Raw genomic sequence first — 21,003 nt, forward strand, 5'->3', positions numbered from 1 at the left:
CTTTATACATAGGCCGGGTTTGTCGGGGCAAGTGTCACACTGGAAAATAGTTTGCTTTCTTATTCCCTTTTTATAGCAAACTTTGCACCTTTTTTGTGTCCTGCCCTTTTTTCCAGTGGAGGGGATTTCATCAGGAAAATGCTGCCCTGGTACAATACGGGGGCCAGTACTAGAAGTACTGTGGCCCTCTGCCTGCTGGTTCCCAAATATTAGGCCCTTTATGACTTCCTCTTGAAAGTGCATAAATGTCCCCCTCTGGCTGGTAGAACGGAATAGCACGTAAGCGTTATACAGTGCCATCTGGATGATATACACGGCCAGCTTCTTGTACCAGATTTTTGTTTTCCGCAGGGCACTGTACGGCTTCAGTACCTGATCTGAAAGATCCACTCCGCCCATGTACTTATTGTAATCCAGGATACAATTAGGTTTTGAGGTGTGGGTACTGGTACCTCGTACAGGGACGGAGGTGGTACTGTCTCCGTGAATTGTTGTCAGTATAAGGACATCCCTCTTGTCCTTATATTTGACCAACAACATATTTCCGGTGCATATTCCCCTGCTTTCACCCCTTCTCATTACTTGGGCAATGTGCGTTTTTGGGAGGCCTCTTTGGTTCTTGCGCACAGTACCGCAAGCTGCTGTACCTCTTGAACCAAGGGCCTTAAACAGGGGGATGCTAGTGTAAAAGTTATCCACATAGAGGTGATAACCTTTATCCAGGAAGGGGTGCACTAAATCCCAGACAATTTTTCCACTAACACCTACGAGGGAGGGGGGGCATTCTGGCGGTTCAATTCTTGAACCCTTCCCTTCATATATCCTAAACCTGTGAGTGTACCCTGAGGTGCTTTCACACAGCTTATACATTTTTATGCCATACCTTGCCCTCTTATTGGGAAGGTACTGGCGGAATTTAACCCTTCCTTTAAATTGTATAAGGGACTCGTCTATGCAAATGAATTTATCTGGGATGTACATCTCTTCAAATTTGGCACTGAAATGATCAATGACCGGCCTGACTTTGAATAGCCGGTCAAAGGTGGGATCATCTCTGGATGGGCACTGTGCATTATCGTTGTAATGCAAAAATTTAAGGATTAACTCAAAACGAGTCCGGGTCATGGCCATACGGTAAAGTGGGGTGCTGTACAGAACATCTGTACTCCAATATTGCCTAATTTCTGGCTTTTTTACTATGCCCATATGAAACACCAGACCCCAAAACGTCATAATCTCTACTGCATCTACAGGGGTCCACCTAGCAAATTATGACGTGGGGTTTTGAGCAATAAACTGCTGGGCATATAAATTAGTTTGGTCCACCATTAAATTTATAAAATCATCAGAGAAAAATAATTTGAAAAAGTCAATTTCTCTGAGACCTGTGGAATCAAATTGGATTCCTGGGATGGCCAAAAACTCAGGAACCTGGGGCTCAAAATTGTCTGGTGGTGGGGTCCATACGAGATCAATTATTGGGGGGGGTGTCTCAGCTGCTCTACGGGGGCGTCTTTGAGGGGGTCCCTCATCACTAGAGGAGGAAGAGGAGCTTAAGATGAATCCTTCAAATTCCCCGCTTGCCTCACTGGCTGTGTCAGAGTCAGAGGCAAGCATGGCATATGCCTCCTCCGCTGAATACATTCTTCTGGATGACTGGGATGACATTTGGGATGACATTTGGGATGCCATTTTTATTTTTGTGTTTCTGGTAGTGAAATGTTTCAACACGTGTATAGTGTAGGGGGGGTACAAACTTTATTTCAATGTAGTATGTAGTGTGTAGTGTGTATGTAGTGCAGAAAAAAAAAAAAAAGGTCCTGCGCCAAAAATTGAGCACAGATGTTGGTCAGTAACGTCCGTCACTGAACAGCGCTCAAAGGCAACAGGAATTTGAACAAAAAAATTTGATAAAAAAAAATTAAAAAAAAGACCCCACAGCACCCTCAAAAAAAAAAAAAAAAAGGTGATCAGTGATGCGACACTGATTACCAGTGAGGGGCAGCAGGTGCACAACCTTTGGTGCAACTGACAGTGCAACTGGCAGCAACTGACAGGTATATATAAAAAAAAAAAACCCTGCACCCCCAAAAAGTTGCTGATCAGCACAGATATACTGATCAGCACAAAAGGGGGGGTAGCAGACACAAAATATAGCACTCTATCACTCTCTGTCACTATCTCTCTCTATCTCTCACTATCTATCACTCTCTATCACTCTCTATCACTCTCTATCACTCTCTGTCACTATCTGTCCCTATCTCTCACGATCTGTGACTCTATGACACTGCTGCAGCAGCACACACAGAAGTCACAAGATCCAGGAAGTATCCAGCTGCTGGCAGCACGCTACCAGCGGTGATCAGCGGTGATCAGGTAAGTTTCAGGCAAGGATCAGGTATGTATCACGACAGATTGGCACGGTGACCGCTCTGCACGCAATTCCAGACCGGAATGGCGTCTGCAGCGCAGTCACCGTTAGTTTAAATCACGCGCCTTGGCTGTGATTGGTCCGTGGGTCCCACGGACCAATCACAGCCTTGGGGGCAGGTGGGGTGAGGTGTCGTCGTCACCGATGACCCCCTCATGCCCCCTGACGCCCGGCGGTGATTGACACCTGTGTTACCGAGCGTCTGATTCGCCAGTAACACAGGAAAACGCTGTGAATGGCTGTTCACACTGAACAGCCAATCACAGCGATCGCCGACGGGGGGGGCGGCATCGCAGCCCCCCCTGGGCATGCAGGGACATGTCTGCTGTCAGGGACAGCAGACATCGTCCCTCTGTCACTGCGTCTCGAGACGCAGTGGCACTTTGAAGTCATGACGTATATATACGTCATGTGTCGGGAAGTACATCCCGGCCATGACGTATATATACGTCAAATGTCGGGAAGGGGGCAGGTGGGGTGAGGTGTCGTCGTCACCGATGACCCCCTCATGCCCCCTGACGCCCGGCGGTGATTGACACCTGTGTTACCGAGCGTCTGATTCGCCAGTAACACAGGAAAACGCTGTGAATGGCTGTTCACACTGAACAGCCAATCACAGCGATCGCCGACGGGGGGGCGGCATCGCAGCCCCCCCTGGGCATGCAGGGACATGTCTGCTGTCAGGGACAGCAGACATCGTCCCTCTGTCACTGCATCTCGAGACGCAGTGGCACTTTGAAGTCATGACGTATATATACGTCATGTGTCGGGAAGTACATCCCGGCCATGACGTATATATACGTCAAATGTCGGGAAGGGGTTAATACTTAGAAATGTGCTGTGTAAGTGAATTTACAGCAAATCATTCTAAGGGCCTGATTCACCACACCTGTGTTTCTAGGGGAACGCCCAGTGTTTACTTTAGGGATGCCCATCAGTGCCATCTCTCCCATTGGGCTTAATGGGCAGTTGCCCGGGGGACCAAGGTTTCTAGGGACCCACCCCAATGGGGAAGACGGCACTGCTCCAGGGAGCTGCTGAGTCGCGGTGGCGGGCAGCAGGTTCCGGGCAGCGGTGGCTTTAAGCTTGTAGCGCCGCAATTTTCTGGCCAGCGGGACGGGAAGGAAGTGCTGTTGAATTTGAAAAGACTGGCCGGATGCTGAATGGCTGAGAGAATACAGCCAATCACTGAATTCTCTCAGTCAATCAGCATCTGGCCAGTCTTTTCAAATTCAGCAGTGCTTCCTGCCCGCCGCCCAGCAAATAGCACTACAAGCTCCCAGCCACTGCTGCCCAGACGCCGCTGCCTGTGCGTAAGCGAGGTGAGGAGAGGGTACCCACTAAATTATTTTGCCATGGGGCCCTGGCAAATATTTAGACTGCCCTGATGCCCATAAAACGTTGGGCGTTCCCCTAATGCCGGGCATTACAATGCCGGGAGGTACAGGCAGATTTAAAATTTTTACTTTTACTGCTGGCAACAATTTTTGCGATAATCACATGCTTTGCGAATTTGCAATTAAATTTGCTTATTGCGGGAAGCCAATTTTTACCGCAAAAAGTGACAGTTGCTGTAAATTAACACGATTTGTAATTGAAATCAGCCTAAAGGTGCCCATACACTAGTAAGATTTATCTTCAGATCTGGGTGGTTGGAACAAAAACATGGTTATGGATGAGTGACAGTTTTCCAGCATTTCCAAGCAAATGGTCAACTGTCATTTGCTCTCATCTATAACCATGTTTTTGTTCCAACCAGACAGATCTGCAGATAAATCTGCGTGTGTATGGCCACCTTTAGACTATGAGAGAATCTGGCAACTAATCAGCCCATTCTTTAAAAAAAAAATTATGTTATTAAAAAAAAATAACACACATAGCATAAAGTAACGTAAAAGAGAAATGTACATATAAAACATGTTCAGACAAAGGATTTACAGAACAAAAATATCAAATATATGGTTAGACAGATGACACAAATTAGTTCCAAATCTACATAAATCATTAGGATAATCAGCGACCATATCATATCGAATGTAACGTTATGCGACCGAAAATCAACTGGCCCCACTAGTGAGTATCTGTGTTGTTCCATGTGATAAGTCTGACATTCGTACGCAGATATTCTTTCAATGAATGATGATAACATACTGTAGCCATATTGCAAAAATAAATAAAAAATTGACCTATCATCTACATCCATTAAGCATTCTACCTAGTCCATTTGGTATTGAAAAAACAAGAGGGGCAACATAAGAGATAAAGGTATATGATCACAATCAGATGTGTTCGGAAAGAAGAAGCTTCTTGCAAAGCATGATGTACCTACACAAAAGAAATGGTTTCATTACTGACTTCCAGAATCAGTAGGAGGTTTTGGCTGAAGATGACATGTAATTGTAATCAAGTGTCATCACATCCATTCAGATCATCCAGTTACCACCAGCCGGGAGTCTTCCAATCCTTTTAAGTCAGTTTCTTCAATTCTTCTGACTCCATGGAGGCTGTTCAGTTATTAGTGATACATGTGAGATGCTGGTCTTCAGACTGTATGCCTGTCACAGATGGAGGGCTAGGTAGGTTCGTGTGGTGTTAAGGAACTACTTGACGACCAGAAGTAGTAGGGTTGAAACGAGCTGGCTTTATTATAGAAGGTTTCATAAATAATAATCAGAACACTTTTCAAATACTGCTTTGAAATCGTGAAATAAGGAAAGTCCCAAATAAAGTCTTTGAGAGGTATCCTAGAAAGGAAATGGGCAATACGTCTTGCAAAAAGTCTCTGTAAAACCAGCGGTACTGAGGGAGACCCCGAGTTTTTGGAGAAGAGGGGTGTATGGCTGAATAGACGAGCTTATGGTGAAGGACTGGCTTGGATGAAGGAAACTGACTCCAGCTAAGGCACGGTAAAGAAGTGGGTGATGATCCAGGTAATTTATGGGAAAGACTGCAGTGTAGGAGATCTCGGGATATCCGAGCATGGAAGTCGGGTACGACCGACGGAGGCTGAGTGGTAACCGGAGACTGGGAACCGAGATCACGGACTGGAGACCAAGGAGGCAGCGAGGAGGTCAGGATACCGGAGACATAAGCAGGGCGGACTGAACTGCGGACCAGCAGAGGCCAGGAGTAAGCCAGAAGTATCCACCTGCACTAGGCAAGAAAGACCTTTGCACTGACACAGGTAAGCCAAGGCAGATCCCCTAAATACATAGTGGGCGGCTGCCATTGGCTAGACAGTGCAGGGAGGCAGGACACTTATTCTGGCAGCCAATCTGCTTTTGCCCAAAACCAAGATGGCGGCGCCAGCCTCTCGCCTCAGCCACAACTCCCCCAAGCCTCCCGGGACCTGCCCCCAGCATGCAACGCTCCCCAGCAGCCCGAGACCCGGAACTCTGATGGCACCCGGCATCCAGCCTCAGCACGGACAGGCGGCGGCGGGCTCGGAGAGGTGATTACCAGACCCGCCGTGACCCGCCGCGGTCGTCCGTGACAATCCCCCTGCAACTTAAAGCCACAAACCTATCTATTCCTCTGAATCCCATTGGGATGCACAGAGAATTCTGTATTGTTGCTCTACCACAATTCTCAGCAGTGTGCTTGATCATGCACATCGCATTTATTTGAATCACTCCGTATTAGTTGAGTAGCTTTCCTCATAACTTACTCAAACTTTACTTTTTTTAATTGTTACATAATATTGCTTATAATGAAAACTAAGCAACAACAAAAATGTTTCTGCAAATGCCTAGATAACTAATGTATTTCCCTTTCGCTTTTATATTGCTGTATTACATCTCATTGTTTCAGTGTGCTAATGACTTTACTGTCATGTGGTGATGTGACTACTGCCAGCAGCAAACCTATTGATATAATGCAGTGATGCTCTGCTGATCTAATGCAAAGTCAGAATGACCTTGAGGAATATGTGATAAGCGAAGCATTATTATCACATTATATAGCAGCTCTGCAAATGTAGAAATAATGAGGACAGGTGAGGATGAAGTCAGGACGAAGAAGCACTCTGTCTTAGGGTGAGAAACAGATTTATTTTATTCTTTTGGGCTGAAAACCTAAATGAGTTAGTTCAGATAGTCAGGTACAGTAAGTAAAGTTTAAAGGGACATTACATTTAGAGAGAGAGAGAGAGAGAGAGAGAGAGAGAGAGAGATTGAGAAATTACAACAAAACTCTTAATGACGCTATACATATAAAATAACAATAATCAGATGCAATAAAAGGCAGCACGACCATTCAAGTTCCTTAAAGGTAAGGGTAACCAATAATTAGTAAATGGTCCATAGTCGATGAAGCCAAATGGAAAAAGTCCAGAAGATTAATTGATAGCTTGTTAAAAAGTAATTTCACAAGTAGTTGAAATGCGGTAACCCAACGAATGCGATGAGAACAGATTACGTTACAATTAATATATTCAATTAACAAAAAAATATAAAAGTATTAGGAACAAAAGACTTTAGATGTCTAAAAGGTATTATGGCGTGGCTAGACTGTATTCACATACAATAATTTTGTGAAAAATAAAAGGAGTTTACATAAAAATACACCCAATAATGTGATGTACAAAAGTGGTAGAAAAAAAGTGAAGGGTGAGATGACTATTGTGAGGAAGAAATAGAAAAGTAAGAATCATTGTAATCCTTTGATAAGAGATCAATGCCATAACTTGATCAAATCAGTTAAGCAATTAAGTCCAAATAAACACTTTAAGAGAATATTTGGCTACTTGTGTATTATCACGGCGCCCATACCCGCGGATCGCATGCCATATCGTATACCAAATCGTATGCAAATCGTATACCATTTGCATACAATTTGCATACGATTCAATCTGCAATGCGATTTAGCACACCACCACTATCCACGTCAGCCCGAAGCACGGCAAGCGCAGCGAGGCTCCTGACCTGTTCATACCCCCACTATCCACGTCGGCGTGGAGTTGATTATATAAAGTGTGGCGAGCGCAGCGAGCCACCAAGCCTGAAGCGTGAGCGAAGCGAGCCCTGCGAGGGGACGCGTAAAACTAGGCCAAAGCGTGGCGAGCGCAGCGGATTACTTGATGTGTATTCTGCGTCCCCTCGCGGGGCTCACTGCGCTCGCCAAGCTTTGAGCTCGTTGTACACGTCCACACGCGGGGCACACCTTGGAACTCACTACCACCTGTTTGCTTTTCTCAGCTGTCCCCTTTGTCTGTCATGCGTTCTGTGCTACAATTTTGTAAATGTAACATTATTCAATGATTCATTGACCATATTAGCAATGACTCATTTAAACAAATGAAAAGATAATAGTTTTCAATACTGATTTAATATTCATATCGCAGGAGCCATGGGTTTTGCAGTGAAGTGTAGCTACTTAGGATATCAGGTGTATGGCTGTAGGCAGATGTTCCAGTAACACCTTTGAGTGGTTTTAATGGGCTTGGACTAATTATATCTGATTGCTTTGTACAGCTGTGGAATTAAATAACAGACAGTGAACATGCATACGAAGATTAAATTAAATGCCATGTATTATCCATTTTAATTAATACATTTTGAAGTTCATCGAGATGTGAGATAGAATGAGTGCGACATTATAATTAAAACGGTATTCTACAGTATATAGATCAGCATGTTTATAGTCATACTGCAAATACATATTGGGGGTTATTCTGATTCACTCGGAAAGGCACAATCCCTCTCTAATGGACACAACCATGTGCACTGCATGTGGGGCTGATGTAACATGTGCAGAGTGAGTTAGATTTGGGTGGGGTTTGTACTTCTAACTGATATCTATATTGCAGTATAAAAATAAAGGGCACTTGTGTATTATCTGGGCGCCCAAATGTACTACGTACGCAAACGTAGTGAAATCGCATCGCATTGCATGCCGTCGATCGGAGGTGTACCGCCGCCCCTCTCAGGGCTCGCTGAGCTTGCCACGCTTCGGGATGACATGGATAGTGGGGGGTGCCATATAATAATGCCATCAAATGATGTGGAAGACCCACGCCCATCTAAGGTTACTCTTAGGTAACCTTAGATGTGCATGGGCATTCAGAAGGAAGTGGGCAGGCAGTCCACGTCACTGGGCGGTTTTCATGGAAACGCCCATGAAACGCTGGGCATTCCCATGGGCCCCCGTCGCCCCATGCCCTTTGCCCGCAATGTTGGGTGCGTGCACCTGGCAAACTGTTCGCCGTGGCCGCACACACGCGGCAATGGCATAGCCGCAGAAATGATGCTGCGCATATGCCAAACATCGGTCCCCGTGCGAACATACGGTCTTTGCGAATGGAACAGAATAACCCCCATTATATGCTCTCGTTCTGGTGCAAGAAAACATTCGGCCCTTTGGTGGTACTTCCTGCTTAGTGTCCCACTAAATTTCTTTTTTTCTCCGTTGAATCTGTATTCATTCAAAGTGTAGCCATAGTTCACAATATGTAAATGAAATAAAAGCAGATGACAAGTCAACCTGCCCTGTATTAAATTACCATGATCATTTTGTTTTTAAATCTCTTTCCACACCAGGGGATTTCACAGAGTCACTTTTAACAAGTCAAATTTTAATTAAAAAAAAGGTCCTTTTTCTGCGTTATTGAAGTTCATCTGCTGTAGCTAAGAAACAGTCCTGTGGTGTCCTGGGCAAAGCAGGGCAGACACGTGATATACTAGATGATAAAAGACTTCTAAACCATTTATTAAACACTGTTTTCCAGCATTCGATGTTATAAAACCAGTTATACTGTTGTATAAATGAACAGTCAAGTGTAACATCTGTATGGATATTTACAGCTCCAGGTGCCATCTCATTGGCATATCTATAATGGGTGCCAGCGCACCCTGGGTCCAGGGGGGCCACACTCCTTGCACACCTCTACATCTCGAGATCAGCTGCAGATATCACTGGAAAAATGGCTGCAGTGTCCATTTCCCAGTGATTCATGCAATAAAGGTGTCCCTGGGAATGTTTTAAACCTGGGCATGAGTCTATTGCACCACCGGCTGTGCATCTCCTAAACCCTGGCACACCAAAGTAGCTACTTATAGAGTGCAAGTAAAATGATTTGTAGCTTTAATGGTCCCTTAAAAAAACGCAGCCGTGTATAACCATAGGGTCTGACTCAGCAGTGTATGTGGATCTCGTACCATAGCCTGTGCAAAATTGTACAATGGCCTCAGGAGGTGCTTAGCATAAAAGGTGCTCACTGACAGATTCTTTGAAGCGTTGCTATATCCATCGCTGCTTAGTATCATCCGTGTGCACATCAGACACCTGAGGCATGCTGGTAAAACCAGCCGACAGTGGACTTTCCTAGCGATGATGCGGGAGCGCGCATCATCGCTAGTCGGGCAGCACTCAGCCATACACACTAGGCGATTTTCAGCTGAAAATCGTCAAGTGTGTATGGGCCTTAACTCTGATGTTAAAATTCAATGTACAGTATGCCAATACTTCAGAAATACCCAACTGCATTGAAGCCTGTCAGATTTGACTGTCTGAAAAGTTGAATCAGCATGAACTCAAAAGTATTCAGGAATCCGCGGTCGTTTTCAAACCAAATACACGTGTAATCCCACGGAACGCTTCTGACTGTCATTGCATTGAATAGCGACGGTCAAATTGACACAGTTTTGGCCGTGATTCCAATTGGAAACTTTCCGTCAGTCGGAATCAAACATTGAATACCCCATAACCATGCAATACTGTATATATATATATATATATATATACATTTACTGTAAGTACCCCCAGTAAAAGAAAAAATCTTCATACAGTTACAGTACATAACCAGATAGCACGGTGGGGTAGATTTATTAAGCTTGGTGAAGCGATAAAGTGTCTGGTTTTTATCACCAGCCAATCAGCTCCTACCTGTCATTTTTCAAACCAAGGCTGTAACTTCAGTTATGAGCTGATTGGCCGGTGATAAAAACCAGACACTTTATCACTTCACCGAGCTTAATAAATCTGCCCCTGAAAAACTTAACTCTGTGTTAAAACAGAGAGAGTCTGCTTTCCCTGATACGTTAGAACATGGGTTTCAAACTGTGGCCCTCCAGATGTTGTGAAACTACAAATCCCAGCATGCCTTGACACAGTTTTGCTATAAGGGAGTGTTAAAACTGTGTCAAGGCTTGCTGGGATTTATAGTTTCACAACATCTGGAGGGCCACAGTTTGAAGACCCATGCATTAGAATATACTCGCTTCTCTGTTCCAATATAAGCCTGGTATATTATACCAACAAGAGGTTAGCGGAAGAACTGTTCTCACTTTGGGGCAGATTCGTCTCCGTCCCCTATGATGGGGGTCTGCGCAAGTGCAATTATGCGCATGTAAAGACCTCCACAGCGAGCGATTTTGGCTAATTTTTCATTTCCCAGGGTGCTTGCTTCCTGAGCGACAGGCAGGGGACATTCCAACAGTCCTGCCCAGTGTTTCATGGGTGTGCCTACAAAATCGGTGGGTCATAGAAACCCTGGGCGGACCCGTCACAGCGCAGGCATGCCCCTACCTGTGTGAAGCATGCAGATCATGTCACATGATGTCAGCGCTTGCCCCCAATTCGGCCATCTCCGTGCAGCATAAAAGTCATTCCAGGCTTACTTTTAGCTGCGAAGAGAGGAAAAATCATTCGATGGTGAGCAACCATCAATGATTTTTCCTCTGCGGGTGCGTAAGCGTCCTTATCTGCTCCTATGGTAGTGCTGGGATTTGTGCCTACTACTGCAGCCCACCCAAGGGACCCATCATGCCCCAGTCTGACACTTGCCTAGGGGCAATGTAGTATTATATAAAACCTGGCTAATAGGTGATTAGAACAGAAGGTCTGGCAGTTCATAAATCATGGTAGAAGAGGAAGGATTTTGAAATTGAAACCACAAATACAGTAGCAAACCTTCAGGAATCTATTATTAGGGTAGGCAGTAATTGTTGGTATAACAGTTTTGGCAGCATGAGAGTCCGCTCATGTATACTAGATACTGACTGATAACAGTGAGATAATAGAGGTATTGCTTTTTTTATATATTCATTTATCTTCCAATTGTGGCAGGACCAATCACAGAGTAGGACCTGTCATAATACAAATTACACTTCCATTGTAATTATGAATAGAAAAACAATTATAAAGTACAACCTGTAATAGTCTGTAATCTACAGAGAAGTGGCGACCACTTTTCAAACCACAGTGCCACAATACCCAGACATTAAGGGCCCCTGGCACTTATTCTACACCTGTAAAAGTTATAAAGAAAAGGGCAGTACACAGACCCACATGTGGATGTGTTTTATTGTACAAAAAAACAAAAAACACTGTCAATTCTTTGTTCACCAATTTATTACTAACAATATTTAGGGATTTTGTCCTCTCCAATCCATGTAGCACCCTCACTAGAAAAAAAAAATAACACTGGTGCTACTGCTCCTCACTGAGCCCCGTTCAAATGAAGATGTGCTGATTGGTCAGCTTGTACATAGCCAACTTCCGTAGGGATTCCAGCCTTACTCTGACCATTTGAAGCTGGTTGCCATTATGACATGGAGAACCGATGATGTGTGCCCCTTGCTATAGTTACTCGGCTGGTTATTATTCATATGTTAAAACAATTATGGGTACTTGTGAGTTATCTGGGCGTCCGATTTTTTGATTGTATGCCTTAAGTTAAGGCATACAATCAGATGCGATGCGATGCGATATCGCATCGCATCGCATCGCATGCGACCATCGGATGCGATGACCCGATTTTTCCATAGGAATCAATGTTAAAATGGACTGAGTCCATTTTAACATGGAATTCAATGGGAAAAAGGGGTCCTTTTCATACCCCTACTATCCAAGTGGGCATGGAGTTGGATATAAACCTGTGGCGAGCGTAGCGAGCCACCGAGCCCGAAGCGTGGCGAGCGAAGCGAGCCCCGCGAGGGGACGGTATTCCGTGTCCCCTCGCGGGGCTCGCTACGCTCGCCACGCTTCGGGCTCGGTGGCTCGCTACGCTCGCCACAGGTTTATATCCAACTCCATGCCCACTTGGATAGTAGGGGTATGAAAAGGACCCCTTTTTCCCATTGAATTCCATGTTAAAATGGACTCAGTCCATTTTAACATTGATTCCTATGGAAAAATCTGGTCATCGCATCGCATCGCATCGCATCGCATCCGATGGTCGCATGCGATGCGATGCGATGTCCCGATCCGACCCGATTTAAAAATCGGACGCCCGGATAACTCACAAGTACCCAATTATGTCCTAAGTATCGTTCTCTTAGTAAAATATAATTTGAAATCACAAGAAATTGTTAAGGCAAAAAAAGTCATGACAATAATAATAATAACAACAATAATAATAGTAATAATTGTTCACATAGTATACATTTGGTGGCAATAGAAACTATTTATTATAAATCTTTCTGTCTAACACATTCTACTGTATATAGAAAGTAAGCCTTCCTGGATAACTATTTTGGCAGTCGTTAGACCCTCTGATCCTCCCCCTTCTGATGCGTAGCAGAGCAGAGGTGAATAGAAGATGTGGGCATGCGTCTCTTCCTGGGGTAGCCAACTCCAGTCCTCGAGTGCTACCAACAGTTCATGTTTTCCAGGTCTCCTCACAGAAAGTGAAGTAATTAGCTCCACCTGTGGATCTTTTAAAATGTGTTAGTGAGTAATGAGTGCACCTGTGCAGCAGCTAGGTTGTCTGGAAAATTTGAACTATTGGTAGCTCTCGAGGACTGGAGTTGGCTACCACTGGTCTATTCACTGGGAGAGAGGTACAGGAGCCATGGCCAGCAGCTCATTAATATGGCATCTGCCTTGCAGACAGGGGCGGGCTGGGCCGGGGGGCAGGGTGCCATGTGCCCCCCAGGCCGCCTTGTCAATCAGTACCGAGGGCCGCCTGGTGGTCCAGTGAGTATTGGCCACGTTCCCCGGGTCATTAGCTCTGTCCGGGCTTTAAGAAAATGGCTACCGGCCTCCTGCATTGGGGACATGTCTAGAGAGTGCAGGAGGCCACTAGGGGGCGGAGCTGTGGGCAGGACGAGAGGCCAGAGCACCGGCAGCAACAAGCAGCCTGCCTGTGCCGAACATCACACGGCACCCTACTTCCGGCGGCTGGCCTATGCGTCCACCTCCCCCCTGCTAGTGCTGCAGGAGAAGCCTGTGGTGTCCGCCCAGCGGCAGTGAAGATCCCAGCCTCACTGCCTCAGGTAAGAGCATCTGTACAGGGGAAGAACAGGACTGAGGAGAAGCCTGTGATGTCCTGACTCTTCAGTCCTGTAATGCAGGGGGAGTAGCTTGTGGTGTCCTGATATTATGCAGGTGGAGTAGCCTGTGGCGTTGTTTATTATGCAGGGGGAGCAGTCTGTGATGTCATTATTATGCAGGGGGAGCAGTCTGTGGTGTCATTATTATGCAGGGGGAGCAGTCTGTGGTGTCATTATTATGCAGAGGGAGCAGTCTGTGGTGTCATTATTATGCAGGGGGAGCAGTCTGTGGTGTCCAGTTATGCAGGGGGAGCAGCCTTTGGTGTCGTGTTATTATGCAGGGAGAGCAGCCTGTGGTGTGTCGTGTTATTATGCAGGGGGAGCAGCCTGTGGTGTCGTTTTATTATGCAGGGGGAGCAGCCTGTAGTGTCCTGTTATTATGCAGGGGGAGCAGCCTGTGGTGTCCTATTTTTTTTATACAGGGGGAGCAGCATGTGGTGTCCTAGTTTATTATTGCAGTAGAGGAGCAGCCTGCGGGGCCCTGCTACTGTTGTGGGATTGGCGTTCAAAATCCCGACCGCCGAAATCCCGACAAGGGGCGGGATGTGGATTTTCCTTCCCCCCCCCCCCCTGCGGGCTTGCTGTGCTCGCCACGCAGCGGGCCCGGTGCCTCGCTACGCTTGGCACACTAATTTATTCTCCCTCTGTGGGTGACGTGGACACCCACGGAGGGAGGAAGTGTCGGGATTTCGGCGGTCGGGATTCAAGCGTCAGGATTTTGAACGCCGGGATTTCAACTGCATCCCGTTGTTGTTATTACACAGGGAGAGCAGGGGGTTTACTCAGCCAAACGCTGTTACTCATGGGCCAGTGCTCTGGACTCATACCTCCCAACTTGTGTCCGGTTGAAATAGGGGGCGGGGCGTATGCAAATGAGGGCGCGGCTTATGCTAATTAGCCGCAACCTCATTTTCATACGAGAATAGACGCTGTGCGCATGCGCACAGCGTCTATTCTACTAGATTGGGGGGTCTCCCAACTGCCACCCCCCGCAGCGGGACAATGCCTGCCGCGGGTGGGACGTCGGGACAGGACCCGAAAATCGGGACTGTCCCGACGGAATCGTGACAGTTGGGAGGTATGTGGACTTGCCCCCCAGGCCTAAAGTTGCCAGCCAGCCCCTGCTTGCAGAAGTGCCACAATCATAGGCCACGCCCCTCTACCACAAGGCCACCCCCCCACAATTGCCGACATTTGTCTCTCCTCAAGGGTCTGAAAAGTTGAGCTGTATGGTTTAGGGAATACACTTAGGTGTATGTGTGCGTACTTTCAGCTACTGTATAAAGTCTTTCTGAATGAAGCTATTTAACATGCAGAAAGGAAGAAGTTAAGGGAACGTGATGATCCCACGTCTTTCCCCTTGAGGTAATTTCATCTCACTCCATATCCTTCTGCTGGCAAAAGCAGTATTTGCTTTACACTCGGCTTTTGTTCTTGGCCCGGATCTTTATTAATATAGTAGAAATGATGTTTTGTTTAGCTAAGGAGTGTCAGCAGACCCAGAGCTGCATATAACCAACTATAATTGGCTGACAGCATTGATAGTGATTGAATTTTTATTCATTTTAAATGTTACATGTCCTAGGATAATATTAGTGTATCCAGCTCCATGGTAGCGGGACAGACACCTCTGTGTATTCTTTTGGCCAATGATGGTAACATAATTACATCACTAGAAAACGGCAGAGCAATTGAAGTTTCCGAGAATCAATGGGCAATCATTCTACCTATGTGATGCCATAAACCTAATTCTAAGTAATAAAACTATATTATATGTTGTCTATAAAAATGCAAAGTAATCCATTTATAAATCAGTGGCATGGCTGGGTCTGATACCGAAGTCTACTATCACTATGCTGTTATATCCTTCTGAATGCACTGTCCCAGCTGGAGTAATACAGATTGGTCCTCATACACCTGGCATGAATACCATAGAAACATAGAAACAAAGAATTTGACGGCAGATAAGAACCATTTGGCCCATCTAGTCTGCCCATTTTTTTACCCTTTAGGTAATCTCAACCCTTTTTAATCCTTATTTCTTTGTAAGGATATTCATATGTCTATCCCAAGCATGTTTAAATTGTTCTACTGTCTTAGCCTCTACCACCTCTGATGGGAGGCTATTCCTCTTATCCACTACCCTTTCTGTGAAGTAATTTTTTCTAACGTTTCCCCTGAACCTACCTCCCTCCAGTTTCAGTGCATGTCCTCGTGTTCTATTACTTCTTTTCGTTTGAAGAAAATTTCCCTCCTGTTCTATGTTAAAACCCTTGATACAGATGGAGCGGGGCTCAGCATTGCAGGGGATGGCGATGGCGACGGCAGCCGCCATCCCCCACCACCAGCCATCTGTACAGCGAAAGGGGACGCGTGCGCACGAGATGCGTGCGCGTCCCCTTCCGACGGCGCTTCCCCCGGGTCACCGCCGGCTTGTCGGCGGTAACCCGGGGTCCCCACAGCCTCCCCGCACCCCCCCCTAAACCTGTCCGTCTCCCTGAAGTGGAGACGGACAGGGTTCCCATCGCACCGCCGACGGAAACTGCACGCGCGTCTCAGTCAGATGGCGAGCCGGGCTGCTGGCGGATCGCCAGCGGTGAGGTTCTGGCGATTCGTCAGCAAAGAAGAGCCCGGCCCCATCTGTATATTTGAAGATTTCTATCATATCCCCCCTTTCCCTTCTCTGCTCCAAACTATACATGTTCAGATCTTTTAGTCTATCCAGGTAAGTTTTGTGATGTAGGCCATGCACCATTTTAGTTGCCCTTCTTTGTACACTCTCTAATGTATTTATATCCTTCTGAAGATATGGCCTCCAGAACTGGACACAGTATTCCAGTATTCCAAAATGTTTTTCTTCTGCCATCTTAATTATTAATTGCAGTCACCTGTGTTAAGTGATGATAATGGTGTTTCAGCACAGGTAAAGGCAATCCTAAATTAAGAAAGACGTCCAGTAGCATTTTGTACCTAATGGAATGGGTCATGTTGGAGGGTGTGGTATTCATGCCAAACTATGGCCCTCTAGCTGTTGTGAAACTACTAGTCCCATCATGCCTTGCCACAGTTTTACTATTAGGGAATGCTAAAACTATGGCAAGGCATGCTGGGATGTGTAGTTTGACAACAGCTGGAGGACCATAGCTTGGCCGTGCCTGGGATACGCTGTATGGCACAAGATGCCTGGAATAACTTATGTTCTCCGGGAGTTGCAGTGCACTGTTTAAATTGAGTGTATCACATCGCAAACACAGTATAATGCCGTATAGAAGATGCCAGGCACAGGTATTAGTTTTACACACGTACACAGTCATGAATTAGGCACAGCGGTATTCTCCGTGAGAAAAACCCATAGTTGCTGCATCATAGCACTTTCTATGTGGACTCAGACTCCTTTGCACGTACTGTAGATGTACTAGTACATCACATCCACATTGACCCGTGCAATGTACTCTAGCTTTGTCACTTCTCATGTTGTGAATAAGACATACATATTAAAAAAAGGGCACTTGGCGTGGCCGAGATGCCCAGGATGGGGTGCACTGAGGGGGTCTGATTGGGTCAAAGGACAACCTTTGACCCAATCAATGGCCACAAATAATGGTAAAAAGAGATGATATTTACACTGCTTCATCAATATGCCCCTAAATGTATTGAGCTACAGTATCTTTATAGAACTACTTCTGTATCTACTTAGGGAAATGTCCTGTTTGTACCATTTATTTTTGGGCAGCAGCAAAGGTCGCATTTCTCTTGCTCTGAAGCCATAAGGCAATTATCTGTCTATTTTTCTTATGGTTACAGTATATAGGATAGACAATTTCTGGGTCTTCTTGGTATCTATGTTGACCTATGTTGACACAGACACCGTATAAGTGTACCGCTTCCTCTCGCATGGCTCGCTGCTCTCAGCACAATATTATATTCTCATTTTTTTCCCACCTGGACAGTAAAGTATCAAAAAAAACACCATGTTGACCAGAACCCGACCCCATCGAAAGCGTTCCCTCCGCCCCCCAGCCACAGATTGCATTTCAGCAATCGCATGTGGTTAAAAACCACATGCAATCGCTCCTGCGATTCGATAGATATTATGTGCAGCACATACTATCTATCGATGCAGCATTTGATGGTATGCATAAAATAATTTCATTTATGGAACAGATGTAGTCGAAATCGAATGATTGCCTGCAATAAAGTGTATGGGTAGCATAACTCTTTAGCAAATTGAACAAAATACTGTGATGGAAAACTCCTTTATTGTCCAGATTTCTGGCTTATTGCAGCCCTGAAAGTGTGTGCAGAGAGACCTCTTAGTTATAATCTACAGAATCAGTGAGTGAGTCGGGAAATTTGGTGCCTAAAACATCTGCACAGCCATAACTAATGTTCCAATTTGATATTTGATGTGTCAGTCACTGTTCCACTGTAATATCTTTATGCCGGCTAATACAGGTATATCTTTTTTTCTTTAGGAAGCGGAGCGACGGCAGTGGTTCAAGCAGCACTATGCAAACCCAGACAGGAGCTAGTGGCCATAAAAAGAATAAACTTAGAAAAGTGCCAGACCAGCATGGATGAGTTGCTTGTAAGTACAGCGTGTTATTTTTGGACTTGCTACCATTATCACAGAGAATACTGTATATCCACTTTGCCATCAGCAGGAAACACTGAAACTATTTCAAACAACATTAAAACTTGTATACTCTTGTGATGATAGGGATCTGTGATAAACCCTTTCTCAGCTTTTGCCTCAAAGGATTTTAATGATTTTAATTATACAGATCAGTGTCTGGGACTAATTAGACCTACATTTGTGTATGCTATAATTCATGTCGTACCATCTTTCATAGTATTCATGTGTTGTGAGTGCATTGTGATGTATTTGTCTTTGTATTGCAGTCTATTTGTATCCTCCTAGATCAGGCATGTCCAAACTATGGCCCTCCAGCTGTTGTGAAACTACACATCCCAGCATGCCTTGCCATAGTTTTAGCAATCCCTAATAGCACAACTGTGGCAAGGCATGATGGGACTTGTAGTTTCACAACAGCTGGAGGGCCATAGTTTGGACATGCCTGTCCTAGATAATGGAAATATGGGGCCCAATGTAGGGCTCGATTTTTGTCTGAAACTTGCGCATGCACTGTAATAGGATGCGAGAAATAGTTTGCGATTTATTCTTAATAATGGGAATATGCGCATTTTTTCGACATGATGCGGTTTTTAAGGAACAGGAATGTGCACTTTTTTGGGAAGAGTTCAAACAACAAAACAACCCAAGCATAACAAACCCCCCCCCCCCCCCCCCAGCATAACCAGCTCCGTGCTGGTTTCGTAAATTTGGGGGGACACCAATACTCTTATTTCCCCCTGTATTTCTAAACCCAGGACCAGCTCAAAGATCCTGGGGGCTGGTTATGCTGGGGGGGGGGGGAGGGGGGGATATTTTGTATCTCACTGATCTTTGCATGGTTCTGTCACGCTCGCCTTCCAGAAACAGGTCTATGTTTCTTGCTATTTTTGGTCATGTTAAGGGTGCGATTTTATTTTTTCAATGACAAAACATCTGGATGCGATTTATGCGTCTTATTACATGTCCCCCATGGTCTGTAGAGTGTAGGGCAAATCAATTCATGACATTTTACATATTTGAATATTGTGTGTGACTGAGTCTGTATATGGAACGCAAAGGAACTTGTATCGGGAAAAAGCTGTGGCTGCAGTGCTGACCATTTAGTGCAGGGGGGGGGGGATTACTGCAACGCACATATCAACTTATATCTGATCATATGTATAAGGTGTTTTTTAATTGACTCGTGCGCTCCAAGGATGCTGCTCTTTTTGTTGTAAAGAAGGGGTGGAGTGTCCCTAGGGGCACTTAAGAGCGCTGGAAGTACTGTACTTGGTGATATGGATCACAATTTACAATAATTAAAATGACAGGTGCGACTGCTGCCGCTTTTAAAAGAGGATGTGTGGCCTCTTCAAGATACTGGGAAAAATATATATGTGAAGTGACCTCGTCCCAAAATGGGACGCTGTCACTTTAAGAAGCGCAGTCTAGCCTGAATAATCCAACATTAAATGCAGATTATAGTAAAATACTTTGGTATATTTATTTAAAAAAGTAAACATGTAAATATATGAATGAAGTGCACTTCACCCTGACAATAGAGAATAAAAAACCACATACACAACAAAACAACATACAACATATAACATAAAATGCTGGCTGTTTTAAGTTTGAGGCAATTTTAGCAGGCTTGGAAATGATATGGCATAATGTTAGTTCCTTAATGGCATTTTGTAATCAATTTATAGTTACCAGTCCTTCGACAGTGATTACAGGTGGATGAGCCCCCTCATGCAGGTGAAATTCTGTGGGTGGCACGTTTTCCTCCTCCTTTACCAGTGATGTAACTGGATGAAATGCTGTCCACTGTGAGGTATACCTGGCTGGTGTTGCCTGAAAGGAATAGTGTCTGTTTGAGCTCAAAAACGCGTTTCTCCGCCTTGTGTGCTTATCGGCGGCTTCCTCAGTTTGAGCTGTCAAATGTACAGGTGGCGTTTTTTATAGTGTGCCGGTTCGCGCGTCTTGCGCCCCCGCACTTCCTGGTTTGTATTCCAAGCCTCGCTTTGGCTCTGCTGCTATTTAATAGAGACAGCGGCGGCCATTTTATTATATGTATTCCAAGCCTCGTTTGTGTCTACCAGGGGGCCGCGGCCATCTTTTTTGGTAAATAATTCTACATATCTAATATAAATGCAATTCCATCTACATATTTCTCAATAATTATGCAAATATATATATATACATACATAGTTCTTCCTTTTTTCTATATATATATTTTACATATACACATACACAATGTGATTGACTTAAAAAAATGAGCAAGTGGGAGAATATATGAGAAAGCGCTAGTATGGGCCCATATTATATGTATATTTTGTTATAAAGAAATCTCACCCTTGAGATTTAGAAGAGACTGAACATAATGGAGGGTATAACAAAAATGGTGCGCTTCCTTAGTGATTTGACTTTTAGGTGTGAAGAAAAAAGGAGGGAAAGGGAAATGAGGAATAGAATGCTGGACTAGGAAAGAAGGGAAAGAGAGGAGAATGAAGTGAAAAATAAATAAAATAAAATAAAAATATGGATGTTTGGTCTTTCTTTCCTTTTGTTATGTCTTTCTCCAATCCAGGGTATATGGTGCCATCTTAATGTATATTTTTACTGCATACCTCCCATCTGTCCTGATTACAGTGGGACAGTCTCGCTAATTGGACATTTTCCTGCTG

The 21,003-nt window shown here is 44.9% G+C and overlaps 1 protein-coding gene across 2 annotated transcripts in view; it reads left to right on the forward strand.

Moving 5' to 3' along the window:
• STK39 (serine/threonine kinase 39) overlaps positions 1-21,003 on the forward strand; it is a 362,307-nt gene that overhangs the window by 39,456 nt on the left and 301,848 nt on the right. For both annotated transcript variants that reach the window (XM_083153899.1, XM_083153898.1), the window contains exon 2: positions 18,177-18,289. In XM_083153899.1, the coding sequence (XP_083010025.1) occupies positions 18,177-18,289 (113 nt within the window). The remainder of the gene's footprint in view (positions 1-18,176; positions 18,290-21,003) is intronic.

This window comes from Crinia signifera, chromosome 7 (assembly GCF_055691185.1).
Source record: "Crinia signifera chromosome 7, ASM5569118v1, whole genome shotgun sequence".
Lineage (NCBI taxonomy): Eukaryota > Metazoa > Chordata > Amphibia > Anura > Myobatrachidae > Crinia > Crinia signifera.